Here is a 24,630-nt window from a genome sequence, read left to right on the forward strand (position 1 = left end):
CAAACGCTTTAATCTGTTACTCAAACTGGACTTGCTGTATCATATTTCATCATCTCGCTGGTACCTGAAACAGCACATGGCCACCGAGACAGTTCCATGTGTATTTGTTATCACATGGCCTGTCTATAGTCTAAACCCAAATTCATACCAGGGTTTATCCCAGCTCTGTGTGTTTGATTTTAAATTCTAAGGCTATGTTTTTTATAAAAACTTGAGTGTCATTTTGTAGTTTTAGTCAGGCAATCAGATAGGTTGTAAACAAGCATGTAGTTTCGGCCAACTTATCTACACCACTTCATTCAGAGGCAAAAGCGAAATAAAAAATGTTGATTATAATCGCTCCTTACACAGAATGCCTGTGTGTGCAAAAATACAGCAAGCATGGTGGGTCAAAGCTGACACAGGAATTCAACTTTGATGGAAGTTTAAAACAAACAATTGGGATAACAAATGCATTAGTCATGTCTATTTCGCTTCCAAATCCATCTCGCTACACCTGAGGCTTGTTTACAGTCTGACCAGTCCTGATTCTTGTGTTTAACTTATTGACTGTATTAAAAATAATGGACACAGCTACCATGACGACACCAATAATGTCACCAATTGTCTTGTGGAATTTTGTTTGAAGTCTCAAGTTTGGCAGTTTGGCTGTCACTTAGATTTCTTAGATTTTTTGAGCCAGATGTGACAATATCTGACAGAGTTTAGGGGTGGCGTATATATAAGTTTACTATATAGTTATCATGAATGGGAAAATAAGCTATAGAAACCAAAACCGTTTTAGTACCAGCCTGTAAACTTTTTTCTCTGCTGTTAATTTGGACTTTTTCACATGGGGTTCTATGAGGATTGACTCGCTCTTGGAGACAGCCTCAAGTGGCCATTAGAGGAACTGCAGTATTTCTGTATTGCCTATATTCTTCAGCCTTGTCGCACAGCCTTAAGTGATCTTGCCATGTGCCCAGATCTCAGCAACTAAGTTGGTGAACCAGCTGTTTTTATTACAGAAAAAAATTATAAGACCCAGATTATAATCAACTTGAACTCTCCTTTAAAACTGATCGAGATTAGTTATGTTTGCCTGGGCCTCATCTGAAGAGAACTGTAGTTGAAAACTGGTGTGAATTGGAGGCCGCGCCTCTGATATAAATGAGACAGCGATGATAAAACCTGGACTCCCTAAAGTTGAAACATGAAGAGACGTGATTTGTAAAGTTTGACAAATTAATACTCAATTAATCACTAACTCATTTGTAAATGTTGCCAATGCCAAGAAAAGCACAAACAACAAAATCCTCCTCAGTCTGATTTTAATCCAGTGTGAACTTTGCGTAACCAAACACGCCTGATCATGAGCAAAGCCAGTCGGCGTTGGCCGCACCTTCCCACACCCACCTGACTCTGATTCCATCAACCCGTCCATCAATCACTCTGCTTGTTCACCCATCCTCTTCATTATCAATCAACCAATCACCTCCATCCACCCCGCCTCCCCCTCCTCACCGTGCACTCCATCTCCTCTGGCTCTGGTTTGATCTGTATGGAGGGCATGACTGTCTCGCCCTCCTTCTCCTCCTCTTCCTCCTTCTTCTTCACAGACTGTGTCGCCACTTCCTCTCGCTCCTCTTCCCCTGCTTCCTCCTCCTCTTCCTCCTGCGGCGGCCGAGGCCTGGTCGCAGGTTCCTCCTCCTTCTCCTTCTCCTCCTCCTCTCTGGCTACCGGTTGTGGCGATGATGATGGCGGCGGTTGTTGGGTCTGCTTGGCCGGGCTCCTCTGCTTCTTCTGGGCGCCGACAGCACTCTTCTTCTGCTTAGGAGTCGACTGGCACTGAGGAGGAGAAGAGGAGAAGGTGAGAGGGATCCATGACAAACAGAAGAAGGTAGAGGTGGAGAAGAAGAAGGCTCAGGAGGATGTGATAAGGGGGGTAGTTGAGGATGAAAGTGGGGGATGGAAGAGAAAAACAAGGGGGAGGAAGGGGGAGAACAATGTAAAAAAAAAAAAAAAAAAGGCCAAAACTTCCAGGCCAGGGGGAGAGGGTGAAAGGAGGGGACTGGCCAAAGGATCTGAAGAAGGAATGAGGAGTAAAGGGGGCGGGGGGAGAGAAAGGAAGCAAGAGAAGAGGAAGCAAAATGTGAAAAAGGAGGTGAACAGATACGGGGAGGAAGACAGGTAAGAAAGGAAGTAAGACAGGAAATGGCGTGATAGAGTGTGGAGGAAAAGAAGAGTGGCTACAAGCATTACCTCTGCTCTAATAGCTGTGGAAAAGAAAAACCCCTCCTCACAAAAAATCAGCCAGGAGAGGGAGGTAAACACACACACACACACACACAGTTTTAGAAAAAAAGATAGAAAATTAAAGGCAAAGAGAGAGACAGAGGAGGCAGAGAGACAAAGGCCTAATCCTGAGGCTGCCAGTGAGGGAATGAGAGCGAAAGAGAAATAACAGAGGCAGAGAGAGAGAGCAGGGAGGAGTAGCCGTGAACTGACCCCTCCCTCCCTTTCAGCGGCAGGCAGGCGGACACACCCTTTTCTGGAAGCCGAGCAACACACACACACAGAAAGAGAGAGAGAGAGGTGTGGGGAGTGCCAAGCCAGAGGGACTCAACACACACTGCTACTTCTTTTCTGTCTCCATTTTCTCTCCATGTCCACTTCCTTTCTCAGACATCTACACGTCCTACGACTCGATGTGACAATTAGAATTACTCCTGTGGAAGACCTTGTTAATAGTTGAGTGAACAAGATGTAAATCACAAAGGTTTCCTCTGAATTCAAGCATAATTCGACTTGAGCATTCAGTGAGGTGAAGCGCCGCTTACCTTTTGAAATGTATAGGTTTCCGTGCCGATAACAATATACGTTTTTCTGAATGTTCTTTCAGCAATGTACTTATTTTAATCTACAATTTTTTTTTTCACTTAACAAAAGAACCCAAAGTTCTGTAATGTTAAATGTTGTCAAAACACAGTCAAGCATATGAGAACTCTGTCTAAAATGTAAATAATTATTATTAAAATCAGAGAATAACGAGTGAAAAAGCAGCAGCAGAATCACAGCAAACATTTCAGGGAACGAAAATGTCTTACACAGATTCACCACCTTCAAATTATACGGTTGTATGTGTGATCTGATCAGTTTTACGATACTGAGCTGCCATTCTTCTTCTCCCATTCCAAAGTCCAAAGCTATATGAAACATTTGTTTTCTAAAAGTCAAATACTGCATATAACTTAAAAGAAACACCTCACATAATGTTAACAAGTTGTCACATAATAAGAATATATGAATAACTCAATTTTGACAAAAATGTTTTTTATTCTAAAGTGTCAGATGTTTGAAATGCTATTTTTTTTTTGTCAATCAACCACAAAATTAATCAATTAATCCAGTGGTTTTAAAGATGCATAATTACTTTCATCATATTGTCATTTCCCAAAACAAAAGCAATAAGACAATGAATTTAAACTGTGAGATATGAAAACCGATATTTTGACTGATCCAGCTTTCAGTGTCCCCCTTGGCTCCTTGCTGCGACCCACCGTTGGGTCGTGACCTACAGTTTGAACACTGCTGAACCAACACTAAAGGAAGTTGTAAAAAAGATGACTTCCCTTCCGAGGTTTTCTTCCCCTTTGCTCTTAGCTGTTGCTGATGAGAATGCGGTTACAATCGACGTTTAAGTGGAACTTTTTAGAGTTGTGGTTTTTAAAAGTAATCAAACTTTTTCAGATCTGCACGTCCACATTTGAGCTACAGTTCTTTCAGTCTACATCCCGAAAATGTGAACCTGACAGGACTAAACACAAGCCAAAATATCTTGCTAGGTCTCATAATAAAGGTGTGGTCAAACCTGCGCACAGTAAAGGACAATCACACTGACCAATCTGGCATACTATAGACCATATCATCCTGCGTGAGCAAACAGGAAGTGATAGTTAAGTGACTTTCTCACGCTCAAATGCGCCAAGTCTCTACTTCCTGTCTGCAGAAGCGACCCTGCTGTACATCCCACTGCTTGACAAGGGAAATATAATGCTATGCACTGTTCAGTCCAAAATCTACTGAAAAGATTAATGTTGTTGAATACCCACATGCCTCTATGAATAAATATTGACTTAATAGTAAAGCAAAGTAACTCCCAATTAATTACCAAGTTTTTACATTATCCAACTGAAAGTAGGCAGTTATCTGAAAATAAAAGTACAGCATCCAGTGTATTACTTAAAGTTTTGACAGTATAGGTGTGTTATAGCTTAATAAGTTTTCAAGCAATAAAGGTCAAGGTTCTGTATTCAGTATAGTACAAGAATAAATGTACTTACTGTATGTTTCAAAACTCCTCTCCTATCCTGAATCCAGTGCTGAGAGAAGCAATGAAGAAAAATTCAGGTCAGGCTAAAAATTGACCTAATCACTGGACTTTCCTACACTAATAGTGAGTGTTTTCTATCAGTTTTTTGTTTAGTGGGTTTTGTTGAGCCTCTAGCTGCAGACAGAGACTGTTGCAGGCCGACATGTGACCCAGCTCCAGTGGATTCCACAGCGAGGTGTGGCTTCAGCCAATCAGTCTGGGTGTGGCTGCAAGCACCACCCCTCCCACACACAGAGGACACATGCTGGTCTCTCAGTTAGTCCCATTGTAATGGGACAGAGCCCCCTCTGTGTCTCTAAACAAAGGTAAAGGCAGCTCGATGCCACACCTTCCCCCCAACAGGCCCATACACAGCAATGCTCGGAAATACTCCAAACATGACACATTTCAGAGTATCTTGTGATTGACTTTTTTAAATTCTTTATTTTAAGTTTCTATTGTAAAGAATGTAAAAACAATGTCCAAAACAGGCCATGTGACACTGCTTTCATTTTAAGAGCTTCATTTCAAGTCAGCTAGAACACTGAGGGCAACTTCAGGTTTCACACAGCTGCCATTTTGCCCCAACATTCAACACTTACTCAAGAACTTGATCTGATTTTGACACCAACAGAAGCAGGAAATGGACCACAACATGCTGCAGCTGAAAGATTGGTTGTAAAACTGTTTGTTTATAGGCCACCTCAGTGTTAGTGTCACCCTGGTTCCCCTCCCCAAAAAGCCAATGGGATTTTTCCACTGGATCTTGGATTATTGCAGAAGATTACTGTTTAGCACGATAATGAAAATCTCTCTTTTTTGAATCCTAAATGCAAAAGCTATTGTGCTAAGCTAAGCTACTGAGGCTGTGAAACTGTGGTTAGTGTGATGACGTTCTTAGCCAATTGTTAGTCTCTTTTAAGATGCTTTAAAGCTTTGAAATCCACAAGTGGGGACTTTGAATACGTATTTTATGACAAATTACAAATCGTGAAAATAAGCTTGTGTTAACCACAGACCTTATTTCAGGCATCTAACCAAAAAACCCCATTAAAAACCCCCTTTGACTTTGAGAGGAGGGAACTAGGAGTGTTAAAATGCAAACTCATTTCGGGGTTTTGGGACATCTGTGTAGAGTTAAGATGATGAAAGAATGTAAGAGTGCAGGGAACGGGAACTTATGCAACCTTCTCATTGCAAATTTATTAATATGCAAATTCTAAAAGCATGAGTGAAAAATGTTATACCACAAATTCCCACAAATATGTTCCAGCAAACATCATGAACTTCTCCCATATTGTCTTTTGTCCTTTATCCTGTTTACAGCTAGGTTTTTAGGTGCTTTGGTACAACATGATGTTACCAAACTCTTCTCCTGTGCTGGACTCATTATCATCTGTTTTCCTGTGTAATTGGCCACTTCTCCCCTGCTTTTCATGTTAAACCTGCCCACTCAGTTCTGTGGAACTAGCATGAATAAAAATGGCTCTCCCTCCTCAATCAAACGCTCATGAATGAAATCAGCCACCTTCCTCTAATGTAACATCAATGTGTAAATTCACCAGAGGAAATGTAAACAATTCATGGCTGCTATTGGTCACATTAACACACTTCATTGAGCCAAATCACATTCTGTCTTCACTGTTTTCTCACCTCGAGATCCAAGAAGTTTGTGGGGGAATTTCTGCAAATAAAGAATTTCCTAGTAAATTAGATCTGGCTCTCAACAGCCAGACATGATAGGAAGCCCCTCTTTTAGTCGTGAAAGCACCATTGTTGACATTTTTAGGTGAGTGTCAGACAGTCTTGAGAAGGGAGGATTTGTTTTTGTCTGCTTGGAGGAACTGAAGGCTGCGGACGGCACAGCTGAAGGGCAGAACTCCAGCAGAGGCTTCAAGGAAAAGACCCACTTTCAACAGCCACTTTTCTTGTGTTTGACATTCGGAAAATATTTTTTCCGCAGGATTTTGTCATGATTTAGTCTTTAATATTAGTGTTCATATGAAGCAACAATTGTAGCAAAATGGTATTTTGCCACTTTTTGCATATTTTGCTGTGTTTTAGTACTCCAGAATACATCAACTCAAATGGTTTTGGATTGTAAGAGTTTGGTGCTTGAGTCAGGCCTGGATCAAATTGGATTTACAAATAATTCCTTTGCGTTTGTTTTGACCTAATCTGGAGCTCCGGCTAGGTGGAGTTCAGTCGGAGCCACGTAAGCAGTAAATCACAGTAAAAACACGCTAAATTGAAAATTTAAGGCGTCTGAACTTTCTGTAGCCGTGCTTCAGCATACAAACCACACCCATTCTACCACTACGAACAGGACGAAGCAAATACTGAGAATCTTTTGCAAATCCGACTTGATCCACATCTGCTGGCAGACAAGGCAGTCAAGAGGAAGGAGAACAGTGAAGGGGCCAGCGTGCGTGTGTGTGTGTGTGTGTGTGTGTGTGTGTGTGTGTAAAGCAGCACTAACAAGCAGTGATAGTGAGTGAGAGACTGAGTCTATATGTACATGTTGTGTGAGTGTATGTGTAAATGAGGAGAGACATGAGTATGTGTGTGTGTGCCCCCCCCAGAGGAGGGGTCCCACTGTGGAGTTCCAGGAATAAAAAAGGGTGGGGTGGGTGTGACCCTGTCAGCCTCTGATCCCACCACAGGAAGTCAGGGTGGGGGTAGAGAGGGATGTGAAGGGCTGAGAAAAAGACGGACAGAAGGAGATAGGAGCTTTTCACAGACACAGCGTCACAGCTGAGTCGAGGAAACAGCAAACCTTTCTATGACCCAATTCAGCTGAAGGATAACATAATCAAATGAGCAATAAATGTGCCAACAGTCATGGTGACTGACTTGCTTACAAGTCACAACGTGTGTGTAAACAAGGAACAGTAAAGCTAGTCTACAACAAGCTAAGATCCAGTGTTTCTAAATGATGCACAGATCTGTGCACATTAATGCAAAGATGCATCCACATTAGTTGCAAATTTGTCGTAGATGTATTTGGCAGGCTATCTAGTTCCAATCTTTTTTTTTTATTATTTAAGCACGAAGTGTCCTTGTGCTAGTTATTGTGTTTATTGATTTGTCTTCATACTAAACAATCTGGAAGTAACTAAAAAAAAAAAAAAAACCCTGGTGGACAATGTGGGCATTATATTGCCAAAGCCAAGAACATCATGTTTTTGTCTTGGTTTATTTGACTGTTTGTCAGCAGGATTACAGAAAAAAACTGCAGAAAAATTGCTCACCATGACCACCATGGGTTCTTACTCTACCATGGTTCGAGTAAAAACCCATTCAATTTTGGAGCAGCTTCAAATCACTGGGTGGATACAGAAATTATTTTCATTTAGCCTTGGCAGAATAAATACATCTTAAATTCCTGTACAGTTCACTATGATAAAACTTAGCAGATCGTAGAAATAAAATGACTCCATATAATAATCAACATGCTCGGAGAAACCTTCAGGATAGCCCACACATGTAGCTTTGTCTAAACTTTAGACAGCAGTCATCATGGAGCACGTGCTCCACACACTACTTTTGGAAACATATCCAGTGATGTGCTGGCAGATTACTATACTTAACTATCGGGCTTATTTCTGTATTAAACAAAAGTAGTTTGGACTATTACCCAGACTACTGAGCCTGTACATCTGTCCTGCAGAGAATTAATTAATTTAAGACAGTTTTGAGAAATTCAGTAGTCGTCCCTTGTCCAGCGAAAGGACAAACATTTGCTAGCTCCTTCGACAAAGAAGCTGCTGCTTTCTCTCTTTAATAGCATTAATAATCCAACATCTTTAGGATTTGAAAGGTTATGATGACATTTTTTTTTACATTGAACAGACTAAATGATGAATCCAAAGACAAAACTGGAGATCTTCTTGCTCTGTGATTACTTCAGCTGCAACGCAACGAATGTCAGCCAGGGGCGTAAAGTGGGTGGAAAATGGCTCTTCCCCTACTTCTGGTACCATTCTTGAACCAAGTCCATCTTCAAACTAGGCCTTTATTTTTATCTCAGCTACACACCTGCAAAGTGTGGTCCCTCTCTTGCATGGTTGTGATGTTATAATGGTGACAAAATATGTCCACAGACATATAAGCACCTGGTAAAATACTCAAAACTGCTGTTATGGTAGTTCTCATTTTACCACAACCACATCCCACCATGATGACACACAAATACACAAACAGACTCCCAAGGTGAAAACACTGGTATTGATCAATAGGCCAAGATCAATCAGTGGTGAAAATAACCATTAGGCCTAAAAATCCGCATAAGGAAACTTCAGCTAATGAGGCCAAATCTCAGTGGCTGGAGTTGTTGTGGAGTTGTTCTGCAGCCCTCCACTAGAGGATCTGTCTCTGGGCTTCAAACAGGCCAATCTCGACATTTTTTAAAATCTATTTTTAACCTGTGAAGGCTGATGGAGCGTGAACTGAACACTCTGCTTCATCCTCATACGGTCCCACACATTCACACCCGCTCAGAACAACCAGTCTGTTACTGCTGAGCTGAGGGAGCTAAAGAGAGGAGTCACGTCTCGTCAGGTTTCTGAGGAGGGTTTGTCATTCGCTCTCTGTGACCTCGTCTGGGACTCAAATCCTGCCGCCACATCATTTAAAACAACTTACACGTCCAGTGTATCATCTGCTAACCAAAGCAATCCAACAGAAACATTTAGAAGTATTCTGATTATTTTTCTGATGTGTGACAGTAATAGTAGACGGCAGTACCAAAAAGACAGAGATGATGGAGACCTGGTGGGACAGGTGCTGAGTAAACTTACTGCAAAAAATGACAGCTTCCCAAACATTTTGTGTTCAGACTGAGGAACACACTAATAAAAATAAAGGTTAACCGAAACCTCAAGTCTTGCGTGATCGTCTCTTCCTCTCACTGGTGGCTCTCTCTGTTAAGATTTGTTTTGTGTTTTAATATAGTTTTTACACTCTGATAAACAGTGTATCATATGATCAGATATGTAAAAACACAATTACATGATTGCACAGACAGCAGGAAGCAACAGAAATTCGGATTCTGCTTTACAATGATGTTTTGAAGGATAATCTTTAGAGGGAGCACCTCCATTCTCAGAAGTAGATGACCTTTTTTTTTTTTTTTGCTGTTTTTTGTTTGTTTGTTTTAAAAATTATCCACATAATCGAATGCCTATCTCTACCAAATCAAGAACATGAAATGACAAAGAATTGCATATCATCATCTAGCCTGAAATGATGTTGCTAAGATCATTTTTGCATCCTGTTGGAAGACAGATCTGGTGACATTTGTTTTGCTTGCAACGTGGGTTTTTAAAGTCCTCATGTCTCACTTGCCTTCACCTCTTGGGAATGATAATCGATCAGCAGGCACAGAGAGACACAGTCCAGTTATTCAGCCCGTTAAACCTTGGTTCTGTCATCTGTGCTGTGTTTTTTTTTACGTTTTTCAGTTCAATGACAATGAAACAAGTATTAAATAGTCATTACACAGCAGCTTACGAATACCAAAATCATCAGGCTATTTTATAAACGCAATGTCTTCTAATGATCAGCTGGCCACAAACATTGTTAGATGTTGATGTATGGTTGAATATGAAGTCCAGTGAACAAAACTTCAATGTCCAGACAACGTCCAAATCCTATGTCAATTTGAAATGAAATACTAACGACAGATGATGCTGATATTTCGTTGGTTATCAAAATCCAACTTCTTCACAATGTGAAATTCTAACGTCGTTTGATATTGCAAAATATCATCAACCCAATTTTAACGTTAAAAAGTCTGTTCTGTTTTTCGGTGAGAAAAGTGTCACAGGACTGAACCTGACAGAATTATTATTTTTTAATTTTTTTTTTTTAATTTAACCAACTTGCTACAGACATACTCTTAGACTCTGTTAATGTATGATTGACATTTCAAAAGCAGAAACAGGCGCTGTAAATACGCTATCACACAAAGACTCACTGAGAACTAAAATACACTTGCTGTGACTACTTTTTACAGTGTGTGTGAGAGAGAGGGTGGGACAGAGACACTATCTGGGTCAGTGCTCTCCTCTCTGTCACTGCTGCCTCTCTCCAACACCCCCGGCCGTGTGTGTGTGTGTGTGTGTGTGTGTATTTTGGGCGGGGGGAGGGGGATTGCCCCAGTCAGCCGCACTATGTCCGTGCCCCTACAGGGTCCACAAACACACACAAATGCACATGTACACGTACACCGTTCACGTCTGGTTATGCCCACACCCATGAATGCACACGCAGCAATTTCCCAAAGCAGTTTCGAAAAACCCCATTGAAGAAGGCACACAAGCACACACACACACCATTCAGTCCTTTTCATCAGAAGTGCAGATGAAGATAACTTGGCTCCGTTTGGCTCCACTTTTCTGTTTCTGTCTGTTCAACTCCGAGTTTCCTTTAACAGTATTGTTATTTAACTATGCAGCAGCGGCTTCACTGTCATTTGATGTAACTGTGAGTCTAATCAGCATGAGAAGAGGAAGAGAAATAACCGAAATAAAAAGTAAGGCGGAAGGTTTTTCCCCCCATAATGGCCGCCTGCTCATACCACTGTGGGTTCAATCTCAGTTCATAGCGGCGTCTAACATCCTCCCGACACGCTGTCGATAGCATTCAGATATAAAACAGTAATTTGTCAGTGCAGTGATTGCAAAAGCGGTCAAAGCTCGGGTTCAGTCACAGTGGGAGTTTACGCATCTTTATAGATTTTATGGCGTCTTCAAGATTATTAGGACACATTTCAGCAGCCAGGGAAATAAAGGGCCGAAGACATGGTGCTACAGGTTGGTTACAGATTGACCAATAATGGGAGCATTAAAAGGGTTCCCAAGTCTGTCCTGTGGTTTTGGAGAAGTTTAATCTGCTGCTCCAGCGGGTGTTAAAACCTTGGTGGTGATGTTCCAAGATGGCATCTCATTAGTTCCAGATGAAAGGCTCGGGGCTTCAGCGTCTTTGGCTTTCAGCACACATAAATGGCACAAAAATGATATACTGATATGGCTCATTGTGATTTTTAGTCGTTCTTGGACATTTTCTTCTTTTAATACAGAGAGTAGAAGCCGTTGCCTTTGCCATCATCCTCCGCTGCCATCGCATTTGTACCAGAGGCAGCAGAAACTCAGTGTTACCTGAAAGAACCTCTAGATACACTAAAACATTTTGTGCAGCAGGACGGGTTTCAGATGTGGATTTTTAAAAAGCGGCTAATAGCAGCAAGCAGCTAACTCAAAGAAGAAGAACAGCAGCTGAAAATGTCTGCAAAATGGCGGAGATGATGAGGTCCAGAAGCTCCTTACTCTCTGAGCAAAGGGCAAGCTGGGCCACCATATAACAGTAGGCTGGTTTCCATTACAGATTTGTGCAAAACTTAGGGCTTATTTTCAAAATATCCATCAACACAATGGCGAGATGACTGCATTTCCTTTGAATGATGTTATGTCACTTCTCCTGCATTAACATTCCAGGAAGCATGGCGATGGGTGTTCAAAACATTAGCAGGTTTATTTCTATTGCAGTCACCGCACTAGCCGTCATTATTTCCAATCGAAGGCAACGTAGGCGTGTTGTGCGAGCAATAATGAAAAGACAAGCCTCTTATACGTGGAAGCGACCACGTTTGAGGTATTTTGTGAAGTGATGGTCCACAGTTTAAAACTTGATGTGTTTCCATTAGGCATATTTTATGCTTGCAGTTTTGATTTGCCTAATTTGAGGGTTAATTGAAACTCGCCTTGAGACGGTAAATGACTATTATCGCTATGTTATGCCATTATTATAGTTTAGAAACAAATCACTGCTGAGGTGTATGTTAGGCGTCAAACTAGAGGCCAACAGTGTTGTGCCTCACAGTCAAGCCTATCACACCTTTTACTCCAGATGCCGGCCTGCTATCAAAAAACCATACACACACACACACACACACACACACACACACACAGTGGGGCAGCATTATTCCATAATTGTTTGGTTCTGTATAAATAAAGTAACGGCAGTGTAATGAAGGGACTTCATAGCTGATCTCTGTTTAAAAAAGGCTACATAAACACCCTGCACTGTACTCAAAACCCCTTCAGAGATAGTTTCCACTCGAGTAGATATCACCAGGATCACATTTTGCCATGATGACACACACACACAGATTCACAAGGTGAAAACAACATCAGCCCTGCCTCGGCTGGTAATGAAATACAGGGCCAAGAGAGAAGAGGAGAGAGGGTGGAGCAGATACGTTGGGAGAGGGCAGGGAGGTCAGTTCCCATTGGTTTCCACTTGAGGGTCCAAACATTGCACAACTCCTGTAACTGGAGTCCATATCAGTCACAAAAACACACACACGCCCCTCCCCTTACAGCCTCAGCCCGAGAAGCAAGAGGACCCCCTGTTAGAGAAGGAGGCTTCGAAGCAAAATGAAGCAGAAGTCAATGTCAGCGTGTGTGTGTGTGTGTGTGTATGAATACATATGGTGTGAGAGCGATTAGGGTCAGAAGCTTTTGGCCTGCACTTCCTTTACAGACAAATTTACACATGCACGAATACACACACTCCCCTCTCTCATTTTTTTCCACCTCATGACCTCCCTTATACTCTATTGCTGTGTGTGTGTGTGTGTGTGTGTGTGTGTGCGTGTGTGCGCGCGTGCGCGTGTGTAAGGGTAGGGCTTGGCTAATAAGTCCCAGAGATGACATGGGCAGCTGAATGTTTGGAGTGCTAAAGGTCCATGCCACCAAAAATCTATTGTTTAACATGAAAATATTGAGAAATATCAGAGGCTGCTTTTGCATTCATTCATTCTCAGTCTTAAATTTATCTCTTGTGTGACTGTTGCATGCAACTGGCCGCCATGTTGCTGTTGCCCGAGGCTTGATGTACCAAGCAGTGCCATCTCTATATTGTCCCTGACTGTGGGAGAGGAGAGAACGACAGCATCGAGTAAGAAAACAGAGTTAAAAAGGAGCTGGGAGGAGAGGGGAGGTAAAGAGAAAACAGATCTAGATGAAATAGCAGTGACCGTTGCAGAGAAAACTAAAAACCAAAGTCATGTCTGTGTAAAAAATGAAAAACAAAATCTCCCCGTCTCACACAACTGTGACCTTAGAAGTCTTCTTCCTCCCCCTCCTTCTTTAACCCACTGAAACCTGGGGCGACATCACTTGTTTTGCTGCTTTCAGATGCTTTTCACAAGAATTTAAACCTTTGAACTCTAAGCAAATTGGTGCAATTTTTTTATCAAGGGGGAAAAGGCAATGAGTAACTCTGAAAGAAATGTTCAACAAATGGCAAGAAATAAGTACATTCAGAATATTATTTTTAAAGCGAGGGAAAAATGCATTGTAAAAAAAACTATAATTATCATAACAACATATTTAAAATTATGTAACAGAATTACTATACATTTTTAAGCATTTTTTTCCGAGTCTTGTTTTGTTGTTTCTTATAAACCTCTCACAACTCTTTACTGCCCAATGTCATTTTCCATGTTGTAACATTACATCATCAGATACAGTAAACACAGAGAGAACACATCTTTGCACTGTGACAGAGAAGACAAACTTATCTCCTCTTCACCCGACCACTCCCTGACAGTTTCACTCCCTCCACCCCTCCTTAAGCTGAGGAGAGACCACCGCCTCTTAAAGGGCCAGGCTCCTCCTAAAAGAGGAGCCTGGCCCTTACACAGGGCTGGGGGAGAAACCAGAGATGTGGACTCTTTCAGTCCCCCACCCCTCCATACACACACACACACACATACATTGAAAGGCAAGACGTGCTGAGTGTCTGTGAGCCCCGGTCACCATGGACACTCAGTGATCTTGATAAAACTGTCATCGTGGCAAGATGAGGAGTTACAGTTAACAAGAGCAGAGACGACAGAAGTGGGGCTGCAACTAATCATTACTTTTCATCGCAAAAGGGCCGATGTGGCATCCTGATTGTAACCGTTTGAACATGAATACAAACCATAGATTGTATGTATACTGTAGGTGGACTACACATCCCCTCTTAGTGAAGTATATGAAGCCTAAATATTAAGGATACGGTCGCTGCCACCTTGCTCCGCTGCCGTCATTCGGAGCTAGACTCAGCGCAGTAGCGATCGCCACAGTGGAGAAGTTTCTGCCAAAACACCCATCCGACAAGCGGCAACATTCCCACTAAACACGAGCACACAGATGGGCACACACAGCTGTCAGTCATGCCGGAAAATCCCCTTTTTGTAGAATTAAATAACTCAGAAAAACCAAACTTATCAGAAAAACAAACACTTAAACATTTTTTGTTTTGTTTTTGTTAAACAAAAGTATCACACCTTTACAGTAGGTGGAGGCATACAACTCTTACATAGAGCGATAACAGCAGAGTGGTTGATGCTTGCCTTTCCAAAAACAGAATTGAGTATTTCATAGTAAACGTACAGTAAGTGGAAGAAGAAATTACAATAAAAACACTACAAAGTCAAGTATGAATATACACAATAACATGACATCTGATATAACTTATAATTGATAATCAAATAATTGAATAAATATTAAATAATTGATATAATTGACCTATAATAAAGATGAGCATCATCATTTACACTGAAATTAAAACCCTCCAACATTTAATTTGTCCAGAACAGCTTTTCTTTTAGCATTTTTTTCATATTATTAAAAAAGGTGTTGAAAAACTGTTTTTTTATATTTCTAAATCTACAGAGTAGCGTGTTGTCTTTCTACTTAATTGAAATGATGAAAACACCAGAACTGCTGTGTGAAGGGTTTTTCAGGACAACACAAAGCCCTGTCCTGCACCATCCACGTCACAAATGTTTCACAAATTTCCTGAAATTTAAGGATGGCAACTGGCATGATCCTCTCAATCTCCCTCACACACACACACACACACGCATAAACACACACGTTATCTAACCTCTGAGTTGGATCGAAGCGCAAAGAAAGTCAAAACAACAGCTGACGGCTGCCTGTCAGGCTCGGACAACAACAGGAGGGACAAGTCAACAATGACCAACCAGTCAGAGGGTCAAAGGTCAAATGTCACGACTGTTGCACAATATCCGTCTGCAGAGGACATGAAAAAATACACGCAGAGAGAGTGACACAGACAGAGAAAAGGTGATGAAAAGTTGGAGTAGTGAGATGGAGAGAAGTTTGATGGAGGGAAGTTTGGCCTTGTGTGTAAATGTAAGTGCTGTGAAGAAACATTGAATTTCTTTCATTCGTGCTGCCAAAAACAAACACAGGCTGAGGAACATTGTGATGAGTCATTCTGCTCAAACACACACAAACATTTTGTGTTAATTTCGTTTTCTTTCTCGTCCTTTTCATTTTGCGTGGCCCCTTGAATGCAAATGCTTTTAGCACTTTCCTGTTTTTGTTCTCTTTGTCATCACTACAACAACATATTGACGGTTCTCCTTGCCTGTGTTTTTCCTCACTTGCACATTCTGTGCTTAGGTGTTGTCGAGTCCATTTGTCAATGCAAAATAGGCACAATATTTTTTAGAAAGAAAACATATATTCAAAGCTGTGCTACCACAGAAACATTGGTATCAGTTTCTATGAGCTTTTTCATTTCGAGGAGTACATCATTTCTGGTATCCTTCTTGAAGCGAGTTTCAAGACTAATAGCACTTTCACACCTTTTGCTACATCTTTTGATTTAACAAAATAAGCCAAATTCATCAACATTTAATGTCGCCTTACAAAGAAATTTTGCTAAAAAATGTTTAAATCAAGCAATATTAGACTGAAAAAGATACATAACATGACAAAGCATTCTGTGCCACTTTGGGTATTTGACTGACAATAGTCAGCAGTCAAAAGGTATTGAGGTCCTAAACTTTAATGTACAACTGTACACCTGAGCACTTGTACTTGTACTAAGACTGTCAGTAATACTGTATTATATGATATTATACTACCACTAGCTTTATAAATCCAGCCCTTCCCATGTTGACATTAATAAACTGCTCCTTAGCTGCAGCCACCCAAACAAACCATTATGATAAGCATCTGAGAGCGACGTAGCCCGGCTGCATCCACAGAGCCGACTTTCCTGCACCATAACTTTCATGTCATTTCTTTGACGTCCACGAGGAAAAACGCTGCAGGGAATTTTCTCTACTGTGGAGAATCTGACCGAGACGAGGTCGGACTCACTGAGGAATCCTGTAACACTGGTTCACTGTCAGCTTTATTTTTACCATGAATCACATGAAAACGGTACTATTGCAAACACTGCTCCACATATGCATCAATATAAGTTCTAAAATGTAGAATTTAGTGGCATCTAGTAGTAAAGTTGCAGATTTCAACCAACTGAGACTTCTCCCGTGTGCCAAGCATGTAGGAGCACTATGGGAACCCAATGCAAAAGGCCCTCTCTAAAGTCAGTGTTTGGTTTGTTTCTTCTGGGCTACTGTAGAAAAAACATGGCGGACTCTGTGGAATAGGACCCACTCCATATTAAGTAATACACCGCTCTGTCTAGGATAACAAAAGCACAACGATTCCTATTTAGGTAATTATGAATTTACGTAATTATGAATATCATATTCAATTTACGGACCTCTAAGGTTGCCTTGCACTTAACTTTGTTTTTTATCACTTTATATACCATACATTATGTCTTTGTCGTACTGGTCTTTTTATTAACTGTTTAATTTACTGCATTTTTTTCTATTCTTTAAAATTGACTATATGATGCTTTTAAAAAAATGAATTTGTTGCATTTATTGCCTGATTTTTTTCCATTATAATAATTATGATGTTTGCAAACTATTTTTTTTAATTATTTTCTTTCAAGCAATGGGAGCTATACTTTAAGTATGAAAAGTGATACTCATATTAAGTTTACTTTTTGTCATTTCTGGCTAGAAAAAAAATATATAAAAGCTGCAAACCTGAGACAACATCACTTAAAATTGTTTTGGCTAACATGAAACCAAAAATGTTACGAGTTAGCATTAAGTTGGAGTTATGTTTGTGTCCACCTGATGAATCCATGCCAAATATTCACTCTCCTTTTGGCTCAGATTTGGTCTCCTCCAGCTCCTGAGGGAAATATCTTGTGATTTTAGCTGATAAATGCTCCACTTTGCTAACAGGTAGTTGTTAACTAGTTAACTAGTCTGTGTGCTGTTTGGTAGCACACTGTCTGTTTATCAGAACTTTTTCTGCTGAGTGTGCAGACCCTGAAGTAAATGTGTAGAAAAGCCAAAACAAGAGGGGCTTTGTATATTCCTTATTGCACGTTGCACGTTGGCCCTTTTGTATATTACACATGGTCACTTCGACCTGTGATAAATGTTTAGTAATACATGTCCCTGTTGTTTAGTTTCTACTTGTGACCACTGCTGCTCTTTGTTGATGCAGTTTGTCGTTGTTTGCCAGATGTTACCGTGATTTTCCAGAATGTTTCCATGTTGACACACTGGATGTTTTGCTTTTGCTGTTTTAGCTTGGGTTATTTGGCCTTTTCTGGGGCTCTGTTAGTTGACTCATGTTGCTGCTGATTGGCTCTTTTATGGCCGACAGATGCTGCTTGTTGGCAACCAGCCAGATATGACCAATCTCTGTCGTGTCTGTGGAGTGTTTCAAACTGCAATTTAGTTACTTCGGAGCTCTCCTATTGTGTGTTTACATTATTTTTGCCTACCTCTATGTAGGTCCCGAAGACATGCCAGTGTTTTACGATTCCTTAAAATGTTGGTCAAAAAACAACAACACACAGACTGTGTATATGCAGAGAAGTGCAGAGAAGAACTGGGTGTGTCTCCATCTGGCTGGCAGAAAGCGAGAGAGTAAGAGAGAGCGAGAGACCTAGAAAAAGAGAGCAAGAAGCTGCCTGGCTGTTATCACACCACACCCTGTTGACGCAAAGCCGGCCGCTACTTCCCTACACACCCTCTTATCCGCACAAACACACACACACACACACACACACACTAGACAAAGTTAGTGTACAGTGCTCTAAGTTAAATACATATTACCCCAACATACAAGTACATGCACTAACACACACACACACACACACACACGTGCCCAAACCGCAAAGTTGTGGTAAGAGCACTTCTCTAAAGCTCACACTGAATTCAAAGCGCCTGTAGGCCAGAGCTGACCTCAAACATGAGTGAGTGTGTGCAGACACACACGTTTGCAGGGTTTACTTTGCTGCTGTCGGGCAGACTGAGCAGACGTTTTCAAAAAGAAACCAATAGTTGTTTCATCTGCATCAAAGGGCAATACGACCCCTTTACTCAACACAAGAGTGAGATATGATACCACTAGTTTCTTTTTTATGTTATGTCTGGTTTTGGCTTCCTCTGACAGTGAGAGGCAACACGATAAGATACGAGAAGCAACATTCAGCAAACATCACAGTTCGAGTACCACGTGAAAACCCGAGCACACAGGAATACCCATCTTACACCACAATTTTCACTTATATGCAGGTTGTTTTCAAAGTGGGAAAACACGCTAAGAAGTAGCGTTGGTCCAATACAGATACCAGTATTCTGGGTTAATAGGTCTGTTGCGTTCAATGTCATAAACATGTCAAGGGCTGGTAAACGGCAGAAAGCAGAAGGCAGGCCAGTGACAATATTAAGGTGGTTACTTCTTTCCTTTTGCCCCTGTTTATTTTAATTTTTTTGCTAATTTTTGGACCATGTCTTGTTAAGCTGTTTTTGAAAGAAATCAAACCATGTTTCTGGGTTAACCAGGTTAACCCAGAATCTCAACACAAGAGCCAAATCACTCAAATATTTTCTGATAAAGTAACATGTATTTAGATACAACTGTTGAAAAACAATAAACAGGAGCTCACATTTATCAAGTCGCCTTGAAAAAATGTCACCATTATCCTGTGTTTAATGTGGACAGACACATGCTGTGGTCATGTGATGATCATTAGCTGTTTCCGCTTTCAGTTCAAAAGTAGCAGTGGCTTCACTAATGTGAAAACAAACACAAATACCAAAACATCAAGACATGTGTGTCTGTGTGTGTGTGTGTGTGTGTGTGTGTGTGTGTATTCATCCTTGAAACTCTGACCTAATTATCTGATCACCTCACTCTCTCCTATCATCATCACTATATCTCTCTTTATTCCCATTACCTTTATCTGTCACAGTACACACATGATTTCAGACACACCCCTCCACCTCAGCCACCACCCAACCCCCCTTCATCACCTTCCTCCTTCTCCTTCTCCTCTTCTTCCTCCTTCACTGCCCCCCCCCCTCCCCAAACCTCCCTCCCACATCCCCTTTTCTTTTCATTGTGGCCGTTTTGGCAGCGCGGCCGCGGTTGCCATGGCAACGGGATTCTTTCCCCCCGTTAATGACTGTGGCGTGGTTGGTAGGGGGTCACTCTCCACCACCGCCGCCACCGCATCAGGGCCTAATCTGAGGTGACACGGCCAATATCCTCTCGCACACACACACACACACACACACACACACACACACACACACACACACACACACACACACACACACACTTCAACACTGGCATGCGGCAAACATTCACTGGAGCCCACAGTGAAGAATGTGTGTGTGTATAAGAACACACATGCGCACACACACACACAAACACATATATACACACACACGCCTGACAGGCCCCACCCCTCTCCATCCTCCCACCACACACACTCATTCACATAATTCACAGTCACACATTCTCACCAGAAGCTCACAGTCACTTACACACTCAACCCTACAATAATGAACACTCACACACGCATACACACACACATGCACACACACTTCCTCTCATTTGAACATCTAGTACCACAGCTTCTCCTCTCCTGTTTCTTTTGAGATCAAGAGAACAAACCATTTAATTCTGCCTTGCTAAGTTACAATTTCTCTCGTATACATGAATCTCCAAATTTCAGACATACAGTTCCGTGCTCTAAATCTATTCAGCTTTTCAAGGTTGTGGTCCAAAAACTCAAAGCACCACAATCAACATCAAAGAAGATGCTCAGAATTAAAAGTCAGCCAGCAGGTGCCTGAAAATACTAAAAGTTTTGCGTTATTAGTTGACGAAGCTGCATAGCAATTCAGCTCAGGGTTTGCATGTGAACAGTTGTAGTTTACAACATGTCGCAACATCTGGAGCAATTAGCTTCAGGTAATTAAAGTAATTCTAGGAGGCGCTCAGACCGAAAAACCACATTAAAGAAAAAAAATAGGGAAAAAAAGAAAAGCAATAGCATGATTGCTGCAGGAAGAGCCCCAAAATCAGTGGTGGATGAAGTACCTAAAAGTCATACTTGAGTGAAAGTACAGATATCTTATCAGAAAATTACTTTGGAGCTGAAGTCACTTATTTGAATATTACTTGAGAAAACCTCTTAAAGTATCTGATATTGCTGTACTTAGGTATCAAAAGTAATTTTATATCCCCCCCTTATTTCCTTCCCTATTTTGTAGTATGTAACTAAGGTGCTCATGGGAAAAATAGTGAAATAAAAGTAAAAGCTGACAGAAATAAAAATAAAAAAAAACCTCAAGTAAATTACAAATCTGTCATATTATTACTTCATTGCATTACATCACTGCCCAAATTTACGCATCAAGTGACATTTGTCGTAAAGCAGTAAAAAAGTCCATAGGGAGGATGTGGGAGGTGGATGGATGAGTGAACAAAATATCCAATTTTCATAAACAGAGATTGCTGATGACTGTTTTCACTGTTTTTTAAATGTATAAACTCGACTGTTTCAAAATATTAACCACAAACATGCTACTTTAACCATAAATTGAAGAACACTAGAGATCATCATACTTCAGTTTTTAATACACACACACACTTTTGGAAAAGTTGCCTTTTCTGGGTAGTAACAGTGTGTTCTGAATCTGCTTAACTATTACTTTCAGACTAATGTTTCTGTATATTTGACACCTTATAAATCAAGGTGTATAAAGGACTCATGCTCGGTTATTTATTTTATGGGTTTACAGGAGTATGATCTACGGGAGAGTTCACCCTGTTGTGTGTGTTTGCGTGTGCATGTGTGTGTGTTTGTGCCTGAGATGTTGAGGCAGATCAGCTGCACAGCTGCTCAATCAGAGATAGTGCAAACAGGTGTGCCTCATTATGTGCTCTGAGCAGGGAGGGCTGGGCTCTGCTAAGATGCAGGAGGATAGGTAAGATATCTCTGCAGTAAATTACATTCTATCAAATGCAATGCACTCATTAGTGTGTATTAGTGCCCAGAAAGATCATTTTGATGTCAGCAGTAATTTATCTATCTTCTTCTTTATGATAAGTGAATTATTGTGTGTGCCTGGATGCTTGCTGTGTTTAGCTCTCCCCATACTTACCTGGGCAGGTGGTAGGTTCCAGTTAGGTGAGGCTAAAAGAAGGGGAAATGCCATTCTCTCGAGAAAGGGGGGAAAAGGTAAAAAGGAAAAAGGCTGTGTTTTTTTGTTTATTTGCTTTGTTTTTTGATTGTTGCTTCAATTTAATTTGGTTCTATTGAATTTCCTCAGTTTCATTTGTGCCTTTGTTCGAGTAGACTTTTAGTTAATAAAGGCCACTTTGTTTTTGCACATACTCCTGCTTATGGTCCCAGTTCTTCAGCATCCCCTTAAACGTTTTCAAATGCTAAATCAACTCATCTGTGCTTTATTTGGGGTGGTGGCTCTACAGAATCTCGCTATCATTTCTTTTAAGTTAAAAACAGAAATGTGTAAATACACTCACTTACACACACACACACACCCATACAAAAGCCCAGATCCACAGAATGTTGTGAAAGTTATGCTGAAATAATCTTTAGATTCAGGATGTGTGGGTGTGTTTTTGTCTGTACACACACAATTACTCGTCAAGCTTCTTTGGAAGAACTGTCGGAAACTTTGCATGTTTTCAAACTACCACAGTGAAATTCACACTCTACACACAATCCTGCTCTGAGGGATCTACAAAGCTTGTAAGCACGTCCACACACTGGTTTGAGGTTTCTTTTCTTACTGTGGTTCAATGGGCAGAGTTAGCACTGACGCTAAAACTGCAAGCTTCCAACAGAAGCTGCCAATATCTTTGCAAGACAGAAAAATAGGCAGCTCAAAAGCAAGAATTGACTAAAATATTTTGGGCACAGTGGCGGACATCATTTTGCAAATGTACTGTGAGTAAAACACCTCCAAAAAGGATAATTCACAGACATGCTTGGCTCAGAGCTCATGAACAGGGCTGGATAGCTTGCACATACTGTATTTGGTGTGGCAGAGAAACTCATTATCAACACATGACTGAAATCTGTATTTATCTCACACTGTGAATGGAGGGCAAACAGAGGACTGCTGAAGGGGAAACTGAAGAAGAAATGCCAGAGAACACGGACAGGACACAGAAAGAGCAGAGACATGAGCTATTATAAACCCCAGTCCTAACAAAGCTGTACTTTCTGAAGCAGCAGCTCACATGACAAACTCCCAGCAGCTTCATGACCTTCAGATAAACTCTGTTCCTACTGTTAGAGCTGGTATTGTTTCATCCACAAGACTCTGGGCGTCAACGCCACAAACAGGCTCCATGAAAAGTCCTGAAACAGGCCACCACCCTACAAATCAGCTAGCCAACATATGATAAACATTTCTGTCAGATAGTAGTGGAGCAGCTGGTGGCAATCTGCCTCCCCAATCATTTAATACCATTTACATACACAAACACACCAGTCCAAAAGCTTTTAAATTGTTGTTACATACAGAGAAACCACTAAATTGGGCTAAAAGAATTACATACAGAAACGTTTCAATTTAAGCCTACCTTCTCTTGCTCACCCACTAGTTTTCTTTTGACCGATGTCTTGCCTCTTGTCTCATATTTCTTTTTCTGTTACCATAGTCACATTTTTATTTATCCATAGCTTAAATTGTGACCTCTTTTTTTTCTTCCACCTGAATACAATGGAGTATAATTGTGGCGCTGACTAATGCCAAAAACACACCAAGTAGCGGCAAAGTGCGGACTGCAGCGAGCTGCCTTGAAATGTCTACAGAAAGTTACCGCAGCTGCTGTTTGATTCTGCGGCATAGTGCGGCCAATCTCAAATTTGGGGACATTTTTAATTTTAGCAGTGGATTGCAACCACAGAAACGAGGTGATGTGAGTCCCGAAACTCCTGTGACATGTTGCAAGGAATTTCTTCCTGCTTGAAACATATGAGCACACCTCCCATCCTCATCTCCTGCTTATCTGTTTTCTGACCTGTATGTGACCTTGAATACGGCACACAAAAAAAAAAAACATACACACAGAAAGGCATACTTATCTGCTGCAGTGTACACAGCTCTGGTCTACTGGCAACGGGAAAGGAGTCTATGGCCTATTTTTAGCAGGTTTACAGGTTTAAAAACCTATGTGCACACTAATTTTGGTGGAAAAGGATATATGTTTGAGATCTTAGTACAGTGTTTCAGCATGCTACCAGTTTAATTTGCACTTAACACAAAGTCCATCTGAGGCTGTTTGGACGATCATTAGTTTTGCATGTATTAGGTCATAAATAAACTTAACATTTTGCCATGGTGGTGAAAAAAATCAAAAATTAAAGGGATCCCCAAAATTATTACAACTCATTGAGAAGTGTAAATAAGATTTGCTAATGTTTTCATGATTTTGTTTTTTCACTAATGTTTCAGTATTGTGTGCAGCACAAACCTCCCTTTTATTGGGGTCAGAACTCTCAAAACGTCAGCCACTAAAAACAGAAAGAAATTCACAGTGATAAATCTTCACTGTGAAGATGCAATGACAGTCGTGGACTGCGGGTCTCATGTGAGCTCCGCACTTTTAGTCACAGGTAGATACTGCGGCCAACAGTCTGGTCAAACACATGTTGCATGTGTGGGCCTTATCCCATGTCATGCATGGAATGTGTGTGTTAAAAATGCACTTTCACACCCAGTCAGCCAGTAAACCCAGTGACACACTGTACCAGTAAACAAGCCAGTGAGCCAACTGACATCAATGTTACAAGTCTGCTAATCACACGGCTAAACAAGGCAGTCAGTAAATGACAGACAACAAGTCAATAAAATGTTCCGAAAACTGGTGAATGAATGAAATAGCAAATCAATCCAATCTAAACTCTCACCCCATGAAGATCCAACAGTGATGAATCTGAGATGGAGCAAAAACATCCAGAGACACTATGACTTAACAGAAAATAGAGGAGGAGAGGGATGAAAACAAGGGCAAAGAAACCAACAAGACTTTCCAAAACCC

General features: G+C 41.0%; 1 protein-coding gene across 2 annotated transcripts in view; it reads right to left on the minus strand.

Annotated features, from left to right (window-relative positions):
• The window catches only part of klf8 (Kruppel like factor 8), a 74,462-nt gene that overhangs the window by 36,691 nt on the left and 13,141 nt on the right, over positions 1-24,630 (minus strand). For both annotated transcript variants that reach the window (XM_042498781.2, XM_042498782.2), the window contains exon 2: positions 1,504-1,827. In XM_042498781.2, the coding sequence (XP_042354715.1) occupies positions 1,504-1,827 (324 nt within the window). The remainder of the gene's footprint in view (positions 1-1,503; positions 1,828-24,630) is intronic.

Source organism: Plectropomus leopardus, chromosome 15, assembly GCF_026936395.1.
Source record: "Plectropomus leopardus strain MGB_pleo_1.0 chromosome 15, ASM2693639v1, whole genome shotgun sequence".
NCBI lineage: Eukaryota > Metazoa > Chordata > Actinopteri > Perciformes > Serranidae > Plectropomus > Plectropomus leopardus.